This window comes from Leucoraja erinacea, chromosome 20 (assembly GCF_028641065.1).
Source record: "Leucoraja erinacea ecotype New England chromosome 20, Leri_hhj_1, whole genome shotgun sequence".
In the NCBI taxonomy this organism is placed as follows: domain Eukaryota; kingdom Metazoa; phylum Chordata; class Chondrichthyes; order Rajiformes; family Rajidae; genus Leucoraja; species Leucoraja erinaceus.
In genome coordinates, this window is record NC_073396.1 from 31705427 (window position 1) to 31723349 (window position 17923).

At 43.7% G+C, this 17923-nt stretch overlaps 1 protein-coding gene across 2 annotated transcripts in view; it reads right to left on the minus strand.

Moving 5' to 3' along the window:
• The window catches only part of rhbdl1 (rhomboid, veinlet-like 1 (Drosophila)), a 286461-nt gene that overhangs the window by 61130 nt on the left and 207408 nt on the right, over positions 1 to 17923 (minus strand). For both annotated transcript variants that reach the window (XM_055651799.1, XM_055651801.1), the window contains one exon: positions 10550 to 10662. In XM_055651799.1, coding sequence (XP_055507774.1) covers positions 10550 to 10662 — 113 coding nt within the window. The remainder of the gene's footprint in view (positions 1 to 10549; positions 10663 to 17923) is intronic.

A 17923-nucleotide genomic window follows, 5' to 3' on the forward strand; every position in this document is an offset into this window, starting at 1 on the left:
CTTAGGCTATTTTTAGGTGACTGCCGGCAACTGTCGTAGTCATAGCAGGTCACTGAAAAAATGGTGACTGGACCCCCCTTCGACATAAAATTTGAAATAGAATCATACCTTAACAACAAAAAAAAACAGAAGTTAGCACCGGCGACAACCTATGTCACCTGCCAACAAAATACGTCAGCACCCTATGTCAGGAAAAGTCAAGCTACGCTCATTGGCGAAAAGTTTTGAAGGTTTCAAAATCCAGCAGCGACCAGAAAAAGGCTACGATTCTTTGGGCAACTGAGAGGATGACTCACGACCAGACAGGCGACACCCTGGCGACCGTGTGGTGACAGTCTAGTCGCCTAAAAAATTGCCTAAGTGGGACAGGGGCATAAGGCTTGAAATGGGGTTAAGAAAGCATTGCAATCAGAAACCTCTCCATTGCTATGTTAAGAAAAGAAATAAAATCAATTAAGGTTCCTGCTCCTGATTGTTGTTCAACAATAGGGCGGCATGGTGGTGCAGCATTAGAGCTACAGCCTCACAGCGCCAGAGACCCGGGTTCCATCCTGACTACTGGTGTTTGTCTGTACGGAGTTTCTACTCTCTCCCCGTGACCTGCATGAGCTTTCTCCAAGATCTCCGTTTCCTCCCACACTTCTGTACGCTAATTGACTTGGTATGAATGTAAAATTGTAGGGTAGTGCTAGTGTGTGTAGGGTAGTGTTAGTGTGTGTAGGGTAGTGTTAGTGTGCGTAAGGTAGTGCTAGTGTGTGTAGGGTAGTGTTAGTGTGCGGGGATCGCTGGTCGGTGCGGAATCAGTGGGCCAAAGGCCTGCTTTCTCATTGTATCTCTAAAACTCAAAATGTGCAAGGTCAGTTCTGTCTGAACATTAAATATTGTAGGAAGGACTTGGCTAAAAACAATCTATTGATATTGAGGGGGTCATTTTGATTCGAGTGATTTAAGCAAAATGGAGGACATCAGGCCAGCTCTCCAACTGGAAAGATGTAAAATAGGCAATTGCTCTTCTGGTATCTTTTTTATGGTATCATGCAATAGCAAACGTACCTCCTTGCAATCTGGACTCACAAAATTAGGTCTTGACTTTGCGTAATGAATTTGCAATTAAGGAAGAAATAAAATTAGCTGCTGCTTGTTATAATCACCTGTTCCACATAGCAGCAAAATGTAAAGATCCTACCATTATATGATTAATTTGGCTATTCAGAAGGGGGTCATTGGTATGATATAACATACTTTATTTCGCAAGTGAAAAAGTGGAAAGTGGAGCAAATAGAATCAAGGGGCTGTCCCACGTATGCACATTTTTTGGCGACAGCCGGCACCCGTCATAGGTCGCCGAAAATGTTTAACATGTTGAAAATCCAGCGGTGACCAGAACAAGGTACAACTCTTTGGGTGACTACTACACAACCATACAGGCTTCACTCCGTGACATGTCGCCTGTGCAGTCGTGATTAATCGCCTAGTCACCCAAAGAGTCGTAGCGTCTTTCTGGTCGCCACTGCATTTTCAACATGTTGACATTTTTCGTCGACCTATGATGGGTGCCGACAGTCGCCGAAAAAGTCGTGTAAGTGGGACAGGCCCTTCAGTACACATGCACAGAAAGAGCCATCCATGTGGCTTTTATTCAGGTATGCTGCACTCACACGATGGAATATGAACCATGTCAACTCTGACTGAAATTGCAGTTCTTCTATTGATGAAGACACCCACTTAAATTAACAGTTGATTCCTGTACAGCTATGAATCAGCCTGTGCTAAAGACACGACAGGCTTTGTGGTGAAGAGAATTTATTTTGAAAACTATAATCAGTGTCTGACAAGTTGAGAACAAAGTTGAAAAGCAGACGGAACATTTAAAAGTGCAAGCTGAATATTAATGGAAATACTGAAGTGTAAAGGAGGAGATTGTGTATAATATGTCAACGGAATCATATGTGACAGGTTCTACTGCTTGGGAAAAGCAGAACTGGATTTAATCAGACCTCATTAGATGCAATAGAAAAAAGTTTAGCAGCTTCCTAAATTACAAGATATATCAAAGCTAAATATAGGCCGCCACAGTGGTGCAGCTGGTAGACTTGCTGCCTCACACCACCAGAGACCACGGTTCAATCCCGACCTCAGGTGCTGTGTGTATGTGGAATCTGCATCTTTTCCCATTGCGACTGCATGAGTTTCTTCAGGGTTCACTGGTTTCTAAGTTCATGTTCATGTGATAGTAGCAGAACTAGGCCATTCGGCCCATCTAGTCTACTCCACCATCCAATCATGGCTGATCTATCTTCCCCTCTCACCCCCATTCTCCTGTCTTCTCCCTATCACCCCTGACACCCTTACCAATCAAGAATATATCTATCCCTGCCTTAAAAATATCCGTTGACTTGGCCCCTGCAGCCTTGTGTGGCAATAAATTCCACAGATTCACCACAAATAAATTCCTCCTCATCTCCTTCCTAAAGGAACGTATTTTTATTCTGAGGCTATGACCTCTGGTCTTAGACTCTCCCACTAGTGGAAACATTCTCTCAACATCCACCCTATCCAGGCCTTTCACTATCCAGTTTCCAACCACATCTCAAAGGCGTGCGGGTTTGTAGTTTAGTTGACTTCTGCAAATTGCCCCTTGTGCATGCCAAAATTGGATAACACAAAACTAGTATGAATGTGTGATCGATGGTTGACGTGGACTCAATGGGCCGAAGGGCCTGTTTCCACACTGTTTCTTTCAGTCAATTGAGTCAAGTAAAACTAAACTCATCTGCCTTAGTTAAACAGATTGTCCAAATCTAAACCTACTATTCAAAAAAACATACAAAAATAAAACAGATCAGAATCCTGAAAACTGAAAAGCAAAATAAAATGATTGCCTTTGCTACTCTCCGTATAATTCAAACACCACCTGTGGAAACGGCACTCAAGAGTTTGTTCTTTCTACATGGAGAGTGCCTATGCTATGATAGACACAAAATGCTGGAGTAACAGCGGGACAGGCAGCATCTCTGGAGAGGAATGGGTGATGTTTCGGGTTGAGACCCTGCTTCAGTCTCGATCCAAATGTCACCCATTCCCTCGCTCCAGAGATGCTGCCTCCCGCTGTTACTCCAGCATTTTGTGTCCATCTTTGATTTAAACCAGCATCTGCAGTTCCTTCCCACACATTTCGTGAGCACCTACTCCATGTTGCTTCCTCTGCCACTGACTAGAGATTAAGTATTCGTATTTGGTTTTTTTTAATGTAAATGAAAGTTGACATAGGAATCAAAGGCTTCTGTTGAATACACATATCACTAAACAATTCCACAGATAAAGAGCATCTTCTGAAAGTTGGAACAGATGTGCTTAATTACAAAGGATCAACCACTTGACCTCTGATATTGTAATCACATGTCTTTAACATACAGCTGGAGGATCAACTAACAATGAATGAGAGACAAGGGAATACCAATTTTTTTGGGGGGAAAAATCTGCAAATCATTGCCTAAAAGAACTGCAGTCTCAAAGAATCATCTCTGCTTTGAGTGAGAAATCACATTTAAAGTGTAGGATTGCTGCTGTTGATATTAAGAGAAGAATAGCTTTCTGCATCGTATAACATCCTTGCGGGAACTTAGTTGGTACGTAGAAAGCTGTGAAAGAACTGCAACAATGTGGACCAAAGAATATTTTAAGTATAGACACAAAATGCTGGAATATTCAGTGGGACAGGCAGCATCTGGATAGAAGGAATGGGTGACTCAACCCGAAACGTCTCACCCATTCCTTCTCTCCAGAGATGCTGCCTGTCCCGCTGAGTTACTCCAGCATTTTGTGTCTACCTTCGGTTTAAACCATCATCTGCAGTTCCTCCCTACACAATGTTTTAAGGACGACGTGGAAAATTCTAGTGTGCTCAAAAGCCCAAATATTGTGCACCATTGCACCTATTGTCTATTGTCTATTGATCAACCTTGCTCACCTCGTGCAGTGAAAGTCCTGCAACAACTTGCTAAGCCAAACAGAGGAAAACAGATAGGTTCTTGGCATGGAGAACATGGTGCAGGAAGCAGGAGAGGGTTGAAGATGTCAATTGTAATGGGGGTTGGTGATCTGGATCTTTAAGGATATGTCTGAGAATATTGGGCTACACTAGGTTGAAGAGGGAAGGCAGCATTGGCATCAGGTACCCAGGGAAGGGGCTAGAGTTCACAGGGCCAAGAGAAAACCTCTGCAAAGGTCACGTGTTTAGGTTAAAGGGGAGAAACCTGAAACCCTAATGCCCCTGTCCCACTTGGGAAACTGAACAGAAACCTCTGGAGACTTTGCGCCCCACCTAAGGTTTCCGTGCAGTTCCCGGAGGTTGCAGGTAGTGGAAGCAGGTAGGGAGACTGACAAAAACCTCCGGGAACCACACAGAAACCTTGGGTGGGATGCAAAGTCTCCAGAGGTTTCCGTTCAGTATAGTAAACTCTCTGGTTTGCTCATCCCTCACCACCCATGTACTTAGCTTGATTAGTACGGGTGTCATGGGGTTATGGGGAGAAGGCAGGAGAATGGGGTAAAGAGGAAGAGATAGATCAGCCATGATTGATTTGTGGAGTGGACTTGATGGGCCAAATGGCCTAATTCTACTCCTATCACTTATGAACTTATGACCATCTTTTCCCCGCCCAGATACGTTACCCGGCAACAATAAGTGTGATGCTGTACCTCCACATCCACCCTCATCCCCATCCAGAGATCAGAAACCTGTACCTACCACTTACTGCTACTTACTCAAATAGATCCCTTTCCACTTGCCCCAATGCAGGATTCACAAATGCTGTAATGGTTAGTTTCCGTATGGGTCTCATGTGTCACCCACAAGCCCTGCATGCATGAACAAATCACAGGTGTGGTATCCAAATGTTAGACACCTATGTGGCCAACAACAAATGTGACTGAGTTTGTGATCAATGCGGTAGACCCCCGATGTTATTTAAGACAATGTTTGTCATTGAAATTGGATCGCTTAATGTGAACCTATTGCAATATACAGTAAACTTTCCCAATCAGTGAGCTATACTTTAAATAAAGAGGTTAACATCCAAATTAAATTGATAGCTAGTGGAATTGCATCCAACTATATTAAGCATTTGTCCACTAATATTAGAAAAGTTGGTTCTTGACAAATTCCAATCATGTTCCAGTGAGGTCATTGAATAATCAATGCTACAGAATAATCGGATAAGATTCAATAATCTACTCATATCACTCAATTGCTTTTGGATGCTTGAAATAAATGATTAATGAATATGTTTTCTTTCTCAAAATGAGTTGACTTAGTGACTGATCATAATAGTCTTTCTGAAATGATCACAGCACAGACAGTCTACAGGGTGGCACAGTGGCGTGGCCGTACAGAGCTACTGCTTTATAGCGCCAAAGCCCCAGATTCGATTCTGACGACGGGTGCATGTCTGTACAGAGTTTATACGTTCTTCCCGTGACCTGCATGGGATTTTCCTCCCACATTCCAAAGACGTCCAGGTTTGACGGGTTAATCGGCTTGGAATAAAAATGTGTGAATGTAACATTGTCCCTGGTGTATGTAGAGCAGTGTTGATGTGCGGGGATCGCTGGTCATTGCGGACTCGGTGGGCCGAAGGGCCTCTTTCCGTGCTGTATCCCTAAACTAAACTCAACTAAACTAAAATTCTGCACTTTATCCTTTGTTTATTCTATTTATTTTGTAGATCAAACATTTTCATAAATTGCATTAATTAATCTGTGCTTTAATAAGGGCATTTGAAATAAAGGATTGTTGAGATGTTTATGAAGATGTCCTTGTTGTGTTGCATTCTCATATCTGGCATGCTGACGGGAGTGGATAAGGAGGACTAAGAAACGTGACGTTCAAACCAGATTGGTCAAATGGATTGTTTCTATGTCAGAGACTCAATGTAATCAAATTAATTAACATTTAAAAATAAAATTACCATTGTAACTTCATTGTCCAAATATATTTCATTGCATAGAATTAAGTTGTTTAATTTCTGCTGTAGCACCTTTCACTGGGGGCAATTTCACATGGATTGTTAATATTAATATTAAGACCACACCTGGACTATTGCGTACAGTTTTGGTCTCCAAATCTGAGGAAGGACATTATTGCCATAGAGGGAGTGCAGAGAAGGTTCACCAGACTGATTATTTAAGAAGGAACTGCAGATGCTGGAGAATCAAAGATACACAAAAAAGCTGGAGAAACTCAGCGGGTGCAGCAGCATCTATGGAGCGAAGGAAATAGGCAACGTTTCGAGCCAAAACCCTTCTTCAGACCAGACTGATTCCTGGGATGTCAGGACTTTCATATGAAGAAAGACTGGATAGACTCAATTTGTACTCGCTAGAATTTAGGAGATTGAGGGGGGATCTTATCGAAACATACAAAATTCTTAAGGGGTTGGACAGGCTAGATGCAGGAAGATTGTTCCCGATGTTGGGGAAGTCCAGGACAAGGGATCACAGCTTAAGGATAAGGGGGAAATCCTTTAAGACCGAGATGAGAAAAAACATTTTTCACACAGAGAGTGGTGAATCTCTGGAACTCTCTGCCACAGAGTGTAGTTGAGGCCAGTTCATTGGCTATATTTAAGAGGGAGTTAGATGTGGCCCTTGTGGCTAAAGGGATCAGGGGGTATGGAGGGAAGGCAGGTACGGGATACTGAGTTGGATGATCAGCCATGATCATATTGGATGGCGGTGCAGGCTCAAAGGGCCGAATGGCCTATTCCTGCACCTATTTTCTATGTATCTTTGTATCTATTATTATGGGTCGTTGATTGGAAAACATGCAACAAATATATTTTCAAAATAATATTGAGTTAATCAATGCAGTATCCTGCTAGTGGGGCTATAAACACTATCAGTCTGAAGATGGGTCCCAACCCGAAACGTCACCTGTCCATGTTGTCCAGAGATGATGCCTGTCCCACTGAATTACACTAGTACTTTGCGTCCTTTTGCGTAAATCAGCATTGGCAGTTCATTGTTTTTACTAATGGCTACCTGTTCTTTCAAAACGGTGGCCAGCAAATTTCTCAAGATCCCAATGTAATTTGCAAAACAAATGTAATTTGCTGGTTCTAGCGATTTTTATCTGGAACTCTGCCACTTTCTCCTGTGATTTCAGGTACATTCCTGCACAAGCCAATGATCGTTTGTCTTTCATTGATTATCTTGTCATCGTCACCATGTGGTGCAAGATAGCTCATATTAATTTTATTGCAACATGGATATTGCAAGGAGTGCCTTGCTTCAAATGAGGTAATAAACCTTCTGGCTTCTCAGATGAATGTAAACGTCACCACCACATTATTAGAAAAAGTGTCGAAGAATTCCTTCCTGTCTGCTAAGTAATATTTATGCTTCAACCAATACCTAAAACAGATGAAGTTGCATCGCATTGCTGACTGTAAGATCTTGCTATCTACAAATTTATTGCTGTCTTTATTGCTGGGAAATGGTGACTAACCATTTAATTTAACCCATAAAGGATTTGAGACATTCTAAGATTATCAGAGACACTGTACAGATATAATATAACCGGTTTATCATTTGCTCTACAAAATAAACAGTTGAAGTTAAAGAATAATGTGAATAACACTGACCCCCTCTGCTGCAGGTACATTAAACACCCTAAGTAGTCCTTTGCATTTAAATGTAAAGAGCTTTAGAACCATAGAAACATAGATACATAGAAAATAGGTGCAGGAGTAGGCCATTCGGCCCTTCGAGTGGTGGTATACTTTGTAACGATACTAAAACTGGCCATGGATAAATAGTTTATTTGGGAAGTGGATTAATACTATTAAAGGCAGAGTGATTATGAACTAACTGCATCCAGACCAATATCCATAATCCAGTATCCAGACCAATATCCATAAACTGTCAGTGTAATTGCACCAGGAATAGTTGTTCAGGTTAAGATCGTGATACTGGGAAATTGCATGTGGTCAAAACTGTGTAATTTTATTATTACGCTTAGAAACAGTACACTTATTAGATTCTGACCATGTGCAAGGTTCATCTCTTTCAGTTTGAGGATGAACGATGCTCAGTCATATGGAAGAACATTGAGTTGGCAACATAGTCGCATTACAAATCAGATTATTGCTAGAAATGATATGCAAAATTAAACCAAGTCAGAACATGTCTTTGAGCTAAGTATGGCTGGGATGGAATAACAATGTGGCTGTTTCGTTCTCAATTGAAACGTGCACTCGCTATGGGAATATTGGATTGAGAATAGTCCAAACAGAAACCCAAACCTGTCCTGCTTTAGAGTATGGCTGAACTTTATGTCAATTCCATTTTCTCCATTGGTACCTTAACAAACAAGTCTAAGATATGAATGTCAATTGACTCTGCAGCACAATTAGTTTGGGATGCGAATTAGAATCCCTAGACTTGCACCATAATTGGCTGTATGATTTGTTTCCTAATTGGCCGTGCTTTAATTTAAAGATATGTTCCCTTAACGATTTAATGATTTATTTTCTTGGTTGCAATTATTTCTGGTATTCACTCTGAATTTCATATTCAAAGAGGAACCATATACTTTCCAGCATCTAATCAGATTTCCTCCAGAGTTACGGTGACATCAAAATTAAAAGAGAAAATTCTGGAGATCCCTGGGAGATGCGCAGAGAGAATCAGAGTTATTTTTAAGTGAACCCAGTTGTTTCGCCACAGATGCTGCCTGGCCTGATGAGCATTTCCAGTCTTTGATTTCCAGTATTATCTGTTCCTATTTCAAATTTCTGCCTCAGAGGGCGGTGGAGGCAGGTTCTCTGGATGCTTTCAAGAGAGGGCTAGATAAGGCTCTTAAAGATAGTGATGTCAGGGGATATGGGGAGAAGGCAAGAACGGGGTACTGATTGGGGATGATCAGCCATGATCACATTGAATGGCGGTGCTGGCTCGAAGGGCCGAATGGCCTACTCCTGCACCTATTGTCTATTGTCTATTATCTATTGTCTAAATTTCTAAAATCTACCATCTTTTGCTTTTTGAAGTGGTATAAAGATGTTCTGCTGAGGATTGTGATAGAATATTGGTGACTAATGGCTGCAGGGGTGAAGGATCTCCTGAACCGCTCCTTCCATTATTTATTATGTAAAAGAATATGTGTGTTATGATTGTGTTTATAATTTGTTTGGTTGTTTTGTTGTTTGTCTTTTGCACAAAAGTCCGCGAGCATTGCCACTTTCGTTTCACTGCACATCTCGTATGTGTATCTGACAAATAAACTTGACTTGACTTGACTTGACTTGGTTGGATCAGTACTCAAGAAGCTCAATACCATCTTGATCATTCTCTGTTTGATCAGAAAATTCCTGCCCATTGCCCAACCCCATGAAGTCATTGTCCAGTATCTCCGCCACACTTGCAATTACTGTCAACGTTACAGGATCCAATGCAGCAATATCTTTATTTTAATTGCACTTAAAGTCTCAGAATGTGAGATATGTAAACGAGCTAGCTCAGTGCTGGAGGGGAGAGTGGACTCTGGGGAGGATGGATGTGCTTGAGAGGCGTATGTGGTACAAGGTGCAGGTTATCCTGAAAAACCCCGGGCATCCCCTCCATGTAATTCTGGAGAGTCAAAAGAGCACTCGGAACAACAACCGGCTCCTCTCCCTGCGCTGTAGAACGGAGCGGTTCAGGAGATCCTTCACCCCTGCAGCCATTAGATTTTATCATTCGGACCGCTAGGCTGTAGGGGGATGCATTTTTGCATTTTTTAATTTTTAATTGTTAATTATTGGTCTTTTTAAGTATTTGTTGCTCTCAGGTAGTGTCCACATTGTATTTTATGTACTTTCTGTCTGCGTTCGTTTTGAATGTGTGGGTTTGTTGGTTGGGGGATTCTGGACATCTGAATTTCCCTGAGGGGATCAATAAAGTATTTTTTATTATTATTATTATTATTATTATTATTATTATTATTATTATTATTATTATTATTATTATTATTATGAGCAGTAGTACATGAACACCATTACTTACAAGTTTCATCCAGAGTTGTATGCCACTCGGAATTGGATATTTGCTGACATTCCTTTATTACTATTGGAACATAATTCTGGAGTTCGCTGCCTATTATTTTAATTGGGGTTCCTTCTCAGAGTGAAATAGAGGCAAATAATTACTAAATTACTATATTAACACTAGCTTGTGCTATAAAACCAGGATAAGTGCTCAACCAAGAAAGCCAAGCCCAAAGCCAAAGTAGTATCTCAACTGCTTATACCCACTTTTGCTACAGGACAATAACTAACTCCATACACAATAATAAGCCATCTACATGTTGACAATCACATAAAAACAAATCTTGTAGATGCAAGTACATCAATGGAGTTATCAAGTATTGATTAATGCCAGTCACATCCCAAAACTAAAACGAACAAAGCTTCCTCACCTGAGTAATATTATTATGTATCTTTATACTTGCGTGTGTAAGCTTTACCTGACCAAAACTGAGGTGTGTAGATTCTTCAAAGGGTTGCCTCACCTGCTAATACACCAGCCAGGTACAGCAGTCCGATGCGCATAATCCCATGGACCATCTCAAGGGGCACTCCAATCATCAACTGCAAAAAAGCATTGAACCCCAGCTGCTCCAACCTGTGGAACATCAAAGTTTGCGTTACAGTCATATAATTTCAGAGAATTAGTGAACATTGTAACCACTGGCATTCAATGAGCTCAACTCCCAGTTTTATCTCATTCTTATTAAAATTCCATTGTTCTATATCTGTTGTAATTTTAGAATCATACGTGCAGTTATTGCTGCAGACTTAACATATTCAGCAGATAAAGATTCAAAACCACTCAGCTCACAATGGCAATGTCAGAAATTGAATTTAGTAATAAAAATATCTCAGATATGCAGGAAGGAACTGCAGATGCTGGTTTAAGCCGATGATAGACACAAAATGGTGGAGTAACTCAACGAGACAGGCAGCATCCTCCCCTGGAGGGGAGGGATGGGTAACGTTTCAGGTCGAGACCCTCCTGCACCTATTTTCTATGTTTTTATGTTTCTATGTTTCAGACGCCTGATGTTACTCCGGCAATTTGTGTCTAAAATATCTCAGATTTTAGGTTTCCGCATAGTCCAACGTAATCGCAAAATAAATCAAGAAATATGCGGACAGTTATTCTCACATAACAATCGAAATGAAATAGAGCAATACCTTCCCATTAAATCTTTAATCAACTCATCTGAAAAATTAGTCATATTTCCAGTTGATCAATTTGATTGGGAAATTGAGAGCATATATTCAGTGTGCAGTGGAATCAAATTACGAAGAGCCAATATAGTTTTAAGTACTCAGTGAGTCACACAACATGCCCAACAGCTAGAAATGTTGATTTCTATGCAATTTTGTTTGCCCAGAAATGTCTTGGCAAAGCAAGCTGATAATTGCACGGCAAAGCCAATCAAGTATCTGGGACATTGGTGAATGGCTGAACCAACAGTCTATTAATAAACTTCAAAGATTAAAAAAACAAATAGAGAGAGAACAGAAAAGGAGAGTCAATTAAAATTGGTGAATTTGACATCAAATCCAATGCAGAAAGTGAAAAAATTAAAGGAAGAAAAGTTTTTATTAAGACAAAAAAATCTGACAGAAATCAAGTGAAAATTACGAACAGACAAATATTATAATATGTATGGAGGAACTGCAGATGCTGGTTTAAACCAAAGATAGACACAATCTATCTGAAGAAGGGTCTGAAGAAGGGTCCCAACCCGAAAAGTCACTCGTTCCTTCTCTCCAGAGACGCTGCCTGTCCCGCTGAGTTACTCCAGCATTTTGTGTCTAAATTATAATATGACAGATGAAGAATGAACACACATAACTGATCTCTTTCTGGGTAACAGAAGTTGATTGACAATTATTAACAATTGGCGTGACATTAAAAGAGTACAATACTTGTATTTTTATTTACGAGCAACCTTCAAAGTATTCAAAGGTTTTTATTAATCACATTCACATACACCTAGGTACACAAAAGAATACAGACATAACACCAATGCGAGTCTTAAACACAAAGAACATCCCCCCACAATGGCTCCCACCATGAGGGAAGGCACAAAGTCCAGTCCCCAACCCCAGTTCACCCATAGTCGGGCCTATTGAAGCCTCCACAGTTGCCTCGACGGAGGCCCGATGTTCCTGGCCGTTCTCGCCGGTCCTCACAGTGGCTTGGTGGTGCTCCCGTACTGGAGGCCGCGGCTTCCGAAGCCAACATGGCCGCGCCGGATAGAGCTCCACAACTGGTGATCTCGTCGCGCGATCCCAAGCTCCCGGTGTAAAGTTCGGCGCCGCCGCCCGCAGCTGGTCGCTCCACAGTCCCGCAGCTCCGCGATGTTGTTGCCGGCGGTTTCAGCTCACCGGAGCTCCAGCGCGGCGACCCAGGCAAGGCATCGCCCGCTCCACGATAGCGCTCCAGCGCTGTGCCGCCGCCGAAGCCGAGGTTCTGGCGGTCTGCGACAGGAAAACGCGGCTCCAGGCCCGCTGGTAGGCCACGAGGACGGGTCGAAGCTGCAGCCCGGAGAAAAGCTGCCTCTCCGACCAGGTAGGGACCCTGAAAGGCAGTTTCCCCCTTCCCCCCCCTTTTTGTGGCCAATTAGATATATCAATTATTTAACAATACTACCTGGTTAAGTATAAGATGTTACTTCATTGAAGGTGACAGTGCAGCTGTGTAAATTGAGCAGAAACATCTTGATTCATAATTTTCATAATTGCCAAAGTTTGCTGGCTGATTTGCAGATTAATAAAGTAACTTATCATTCAGACATCATTAGATATTCAACAAACTTTCCCCCAGCATATTTAACCTCCCTGTATTTATGGAGGAAGAAATGGTCACGTGATTCAACAATGGAATACTTTCATGAAGGAGATAATGAGAATGTAAAGACAACATATTGCCAGTGGAAGTGAAGCTAAATGTTGTTGGATCACCTAAAGGGCCTGTCCCACTTTCCCGAATTACTCCTGAATTCTCCCGAGTTTCCCCCTTGATTCAAACTCGGAGAATTACGGTCAAAGCCAGCATTAGGGACTCGGGGCTCATTTCTTTAATCGTGGACATTTTCCAACATGCTGAAAAAACGTCCCGACTTACCTGATGCCCCGAGTACCTACGGCTGGCATTACGAGCTGCTACGAAATATCTACGGACTCCTAACGGACTCGCTACGGACATTCTCCGAGTTTGAATCAAGGGTGAAACTCGGGAGAACTCGTGAGTAACTCGGGAAAGTGGGACAGCGGCTTAACAATAAAGACTGTTCAGGTTTGAGCTTGTGCGTCCCTTTCAAGTGTTGAATAGTCAACTGTGTACCATCCATCATGGTACATGGAAAATGGTGTCTTTAATTAAACTATGTGGGGTAGTTCATTGCATTTAGTAGAGCCCAGGAGGAAAAACAATCAGAATTGTCAAATGATCTTTTCGGCTGGTGAACCCACGCACATATTCATACCTTGCATACAGATGCTTCTGAAACGTCTTGAATTGAATTGAATTGAATCCTTTATTTGTCTATCAGACCTTTCGGTCTGAACGAAATGTTGTTGCCTGCAGCCATACATGTAATAATAACAACACACAATAAACACAAATTAACATCCACCACAGTGAGTTCACCAAGCACCTCCTCACTGTGATGGAGGCAAAAGTCTTAGAGTTACTGTCTCTTCCCTCCTCTTCTCCCTCTGCACTGAGGCGATACCCCACCGGGCGATGGTAAGTCAGTCCCGCGGTTCAAGCTCCGCGGCCCGGGGGTGGTCGAAGCTGCCGCCCTCCAGTGCAGCGGACGCAGCTGTTGCCACGGGAGCTCCGGAAAACAGGCACCAGCCTGTGACCCGCGAGCTCCCGACGATGTCGTCCACTGGCCCGCGGCCGGCCCCGGATTCAGGTCGCCGCCGCCAGAACGCCGCCTCAGTCACCGGAGCACCGTCTCCGCCTTGCACCGGGCCGCCCTCACGAGAGCGTCTCAGCCCCGCACCGGGCCGCCCACACGGAAGCGCATTCCAGCCGGGACCCAGGCCACCAACATGGGAGCGCCTTCCAGCTGGTAGCCGGGCCGCCCACACAGGAGTGTCTCAGCCCCGCGCCGTCCGCCCTCACTGGAGCGCCGAGTCGTGCCGCTGGCTGAACGTCGCCGCAGCTCGAAGACGGCCAGTCTCGCGTTGGTGAGTCCTGGCTGGCTCTACCTCCGGAGCCTCGAGGTCGGTCGCAGGTTGGAGGCCGCCAGCTCCGCCATTAGGCCTCAGCGCAGACGGGGGAAGAGAAGGGGGATACGACAAAAAAGTCGCATTCCCCCGAAGGGAGAGACAGAAAGCCGTGTTTCAGCCCCCCCTCCCACACATAACACCACCTAATAACCAAAAATTTAACTGAACTAGACAAAAAAAAACACAAAAAAAGTAAAAACAGACAGACTGCAGGCGAGCCGCAGCCGTTTCTCAGCGCCGCCACTTCCTGAACCATGCTTTTCCCTCCACCACGATTAACAACATCCTTGATCACATCTCACTCCATCTTTTGTGGTTCTTCTCTATCTCCCTATCCTCAAGGATTGAATAAGGATGGAGTTTTTTTTGGTCCTTGCATTCTAGCCCCAGCAGGCTCCTAACATTCCCTTTCACTTTTAAAGATATCCCATCTCCAAAGGCATCTACCTCTCCTGGCACCTTTCAGTATTTCACACTGTCCGTTCCCTTCACAACTCTTCCCTTCCCACGATCCACCCCCATTTTTACAGCATTTTCCCTTGCGACTGCAGAAGATGCCATCTCTCTTCCCACTATCAAAAGACTCAAACACTCTTTTGCAGGTGAAGCAGCAATTCATTTGCACTTCTTCCAATTCAGTGCATTGCAATCTGCTATCTCCTCCATGTTGGAGAAAGCAAATGCTGATTGGGCGATTGCTATGCAGAGGACCTGCATTCACACTGCATGGCCTTTCCAAGTTTCCTGTTCCCTGATACTTTTATTCTCCATCTCACTCTCACTCTGATCTAGGCTCTGACCTCCTCTACTGCTATAATGCAAGTTTGAGCATCACCCTATCATCTTCTGGCTGAGCTCATTGTAAACTTCTAGACTTATTGAATACTACAAGTTCAGGTAACTTGATTTCTGTTTGTGTCAGTAATGGGACATAGAAGAGTCCAGCACAGGAAGTCCAGAGGTGGCACGCACACCCCCATCCACATTAACGGGACGGAGGAGGAACGTGTTTCTAGCTTCAGGTTCCTGGGAGTCAACATCTCCGATGACCTCTCTTGGACCCACAATACCTCAACTCTGATCAAGAAGGCTCACCAGCGTCTCTTCTTCCTGAGGAGACTGAAGAAGGTCCATCTGTCTCCTCAGATCCTGGTGAACTTCTACCGCTGCACCATCGAGAGCATCCTTACCAACTGCATCACAGTATGGTGTGGCAACTGCTCTGTCTCCGACCGGAAGGCATTGCAGAGGGTGGTGAAAATTGCCCAACGCATCACCAGTTCCTCGCTCCCCTCCATTGAGTCTGTCCAAAGCAAGCGTTGTCTGCGGAGGGCGCTCAGCATCGCCAAGGACTGCTCTCACCCCAACCATGGACTGTTTAACCTCCTACCATCCGGGAGGCGCTACAGGTCTCTCCGTTGCCGAACCAACAGGTCGAGGAACAGCTTCTTCCCGGCGGCTGTCACTCTACTCAACAACGTACCTCGGTGACTGCCAATCACCACCCCCCCCGGACACTTATTATTATTTATTCAAATCATTTGCTATGTCGCTCTTCCAGGGAGATGCTAAATGCATTTTGTTGTCTCTGTACTGTACACTGACAATGACAATTAAAATTGAATCTGAATCTGAATGAACAGGTTCTTTGGCACAGCATGTCTGTGTGGACCATAATACCAATCTAAAAAAATCCCATCCCTCTGCACCTGGTCTGTGTTGTTCTATTCCCTGCCTGTTCACGTGCCTCTCTACCTGCCTCTTAAACATTGTTATTATATGAGCTTCTACCACATTCCTTGGCAGTGCATTCCTGGCATGGTTCCCAACATTTCCCCTCTCACCTTCAACTATGCCCACAAGGATTTGACTTTTCCACACTGGGAAAATGACTCCAGGGGGAAAGTAATCTTTCTGTGATATTGAATTTCTTTTCTCTTTATTTCTCTCTGGAAATGGGGGCTGTGCTCAGCCTGGTCTGCTAGACTTGCGCTCCCACACTGCTTTTTAAAACTATATTGTTTTGTCTGTGTAACTCTCTAACTGTGTACGTGGCCTCATTGAACAGGCAACCTTGTTGCAGCTTATCCCCATGGTTATAGAATCATAGCTATAACGCCTGGTCGGCACGGTGGCACAGCGGTAGAGTTACCGCCTTACAGAGCTTGCAGTGCCAGAGACCCGGGTTCGATCCCGACTACGGGTGCTGCCCGTACAGAGTTTGTACGTTCTCCCCGTGACCGCATGGGTTTTCTCCGGGATCTTCGGTTTCCTCCCACACTATAAAGACGTCCAGGTAGGTAGGTAAATTGGCTTGGTAAATGTAAAATACATTGTCCTTGGTGTGTGTAGGATAGTATTAATATGCGAGGATCGCTGGTCGACGCAGACCCGGTGGGCCGAAGGTCCTGTATCTGCGCTGTATCTCTAAACTGAAACCCCCCCCTAGTTTTTACCCTATCCAGGCCATTCCCTTTCCTACTTTTCTTGTAGGTGAATAAGCTTGTTGAAGGGACCCCTCAAGATGAAGGTTCTTCCCGCAGATGCGGTCTGACATCTTGAGCATTTCCATAATTTCCTGTTTTTATTTCGATTTCCCGCATCTACATTTTTTTTGATTTTCACTTATTCGTACCATTCTATCTTTCTCATTACATTTCAGTGTTTGGCTGGAGGCTATACGCATAAATATTTTATCCAGATTTCCTCCTGCAGTAATATGATGAGATTCCTCTCTCATTATGCGGGATTTAAATTGTGAAAGCCAAAAGTAGGTTTCTCCTTTCACTTCACCATTATCATGACAATGACCCTACATCTGATGAGAGTCGGGAGAGGGCTTCCTCAAAGGAGACATGAAGTCTAAGAACACTAATTGCTAGTTATCATCTAAGACGTCAACAAAGTATTCTCTGGATTTTTTGTTTTGCATCCCCTCGAAGATCTTTGTATTTTTGGTTGAGAGTGAATGATTGCATTGGGAGGTAGACCAAAATGCTGGAGAAACTCAGCAGGTGAGGCAGCATCTATGGAGCGAAGTAAATAGACAACGTTTCGAGTCAAGACCCTCCTTCAGACTGATGTGAGGGTGGGGGGAGGGAGCAGCAGGGAAGAGGGGAGGACAGCGGGCTGAGGAAGAGGCGGAGACAATGGGCTGAGGGAGAGCTGAGAAGGGGAGGAGAAAGCAGGGACTTGCTGAAATTAGAGAAGTCAATGTTCATACAGCTGGGGTGCAAAGTGCCCAAGCGAAAGATGAGGTGCTGCTCCTCCAATTTATGGTGGTCCTCACTCTGGCCATGGAGGAGGTCCAGGATAGAAAGGTCGGATTTGGATTAGGAGGGGGAGTTGAAGTGCTGAGCCACCAGGAGATGAGGTAGGTTAATGCGAACCGAGCGGAGGTGTTGGGCGAAGCGATCGCCAAGCCTACGCTTGGTCTCACCGATGTAGAGCAGCTGACACCTGGAGCAGCGGTTGCATTGGGAGGTACATGGATAAACCAGAACATTTCTCCTTGCCATCATTTTTGAATGTCAGTAAATTGCAAAATCTCTGACAATTTTGGGTTCATAATTAAAAAATGGAAAATATGAGCAGAAAGAAAGTCTCAGAGAAATAATTAGTGTAAACTT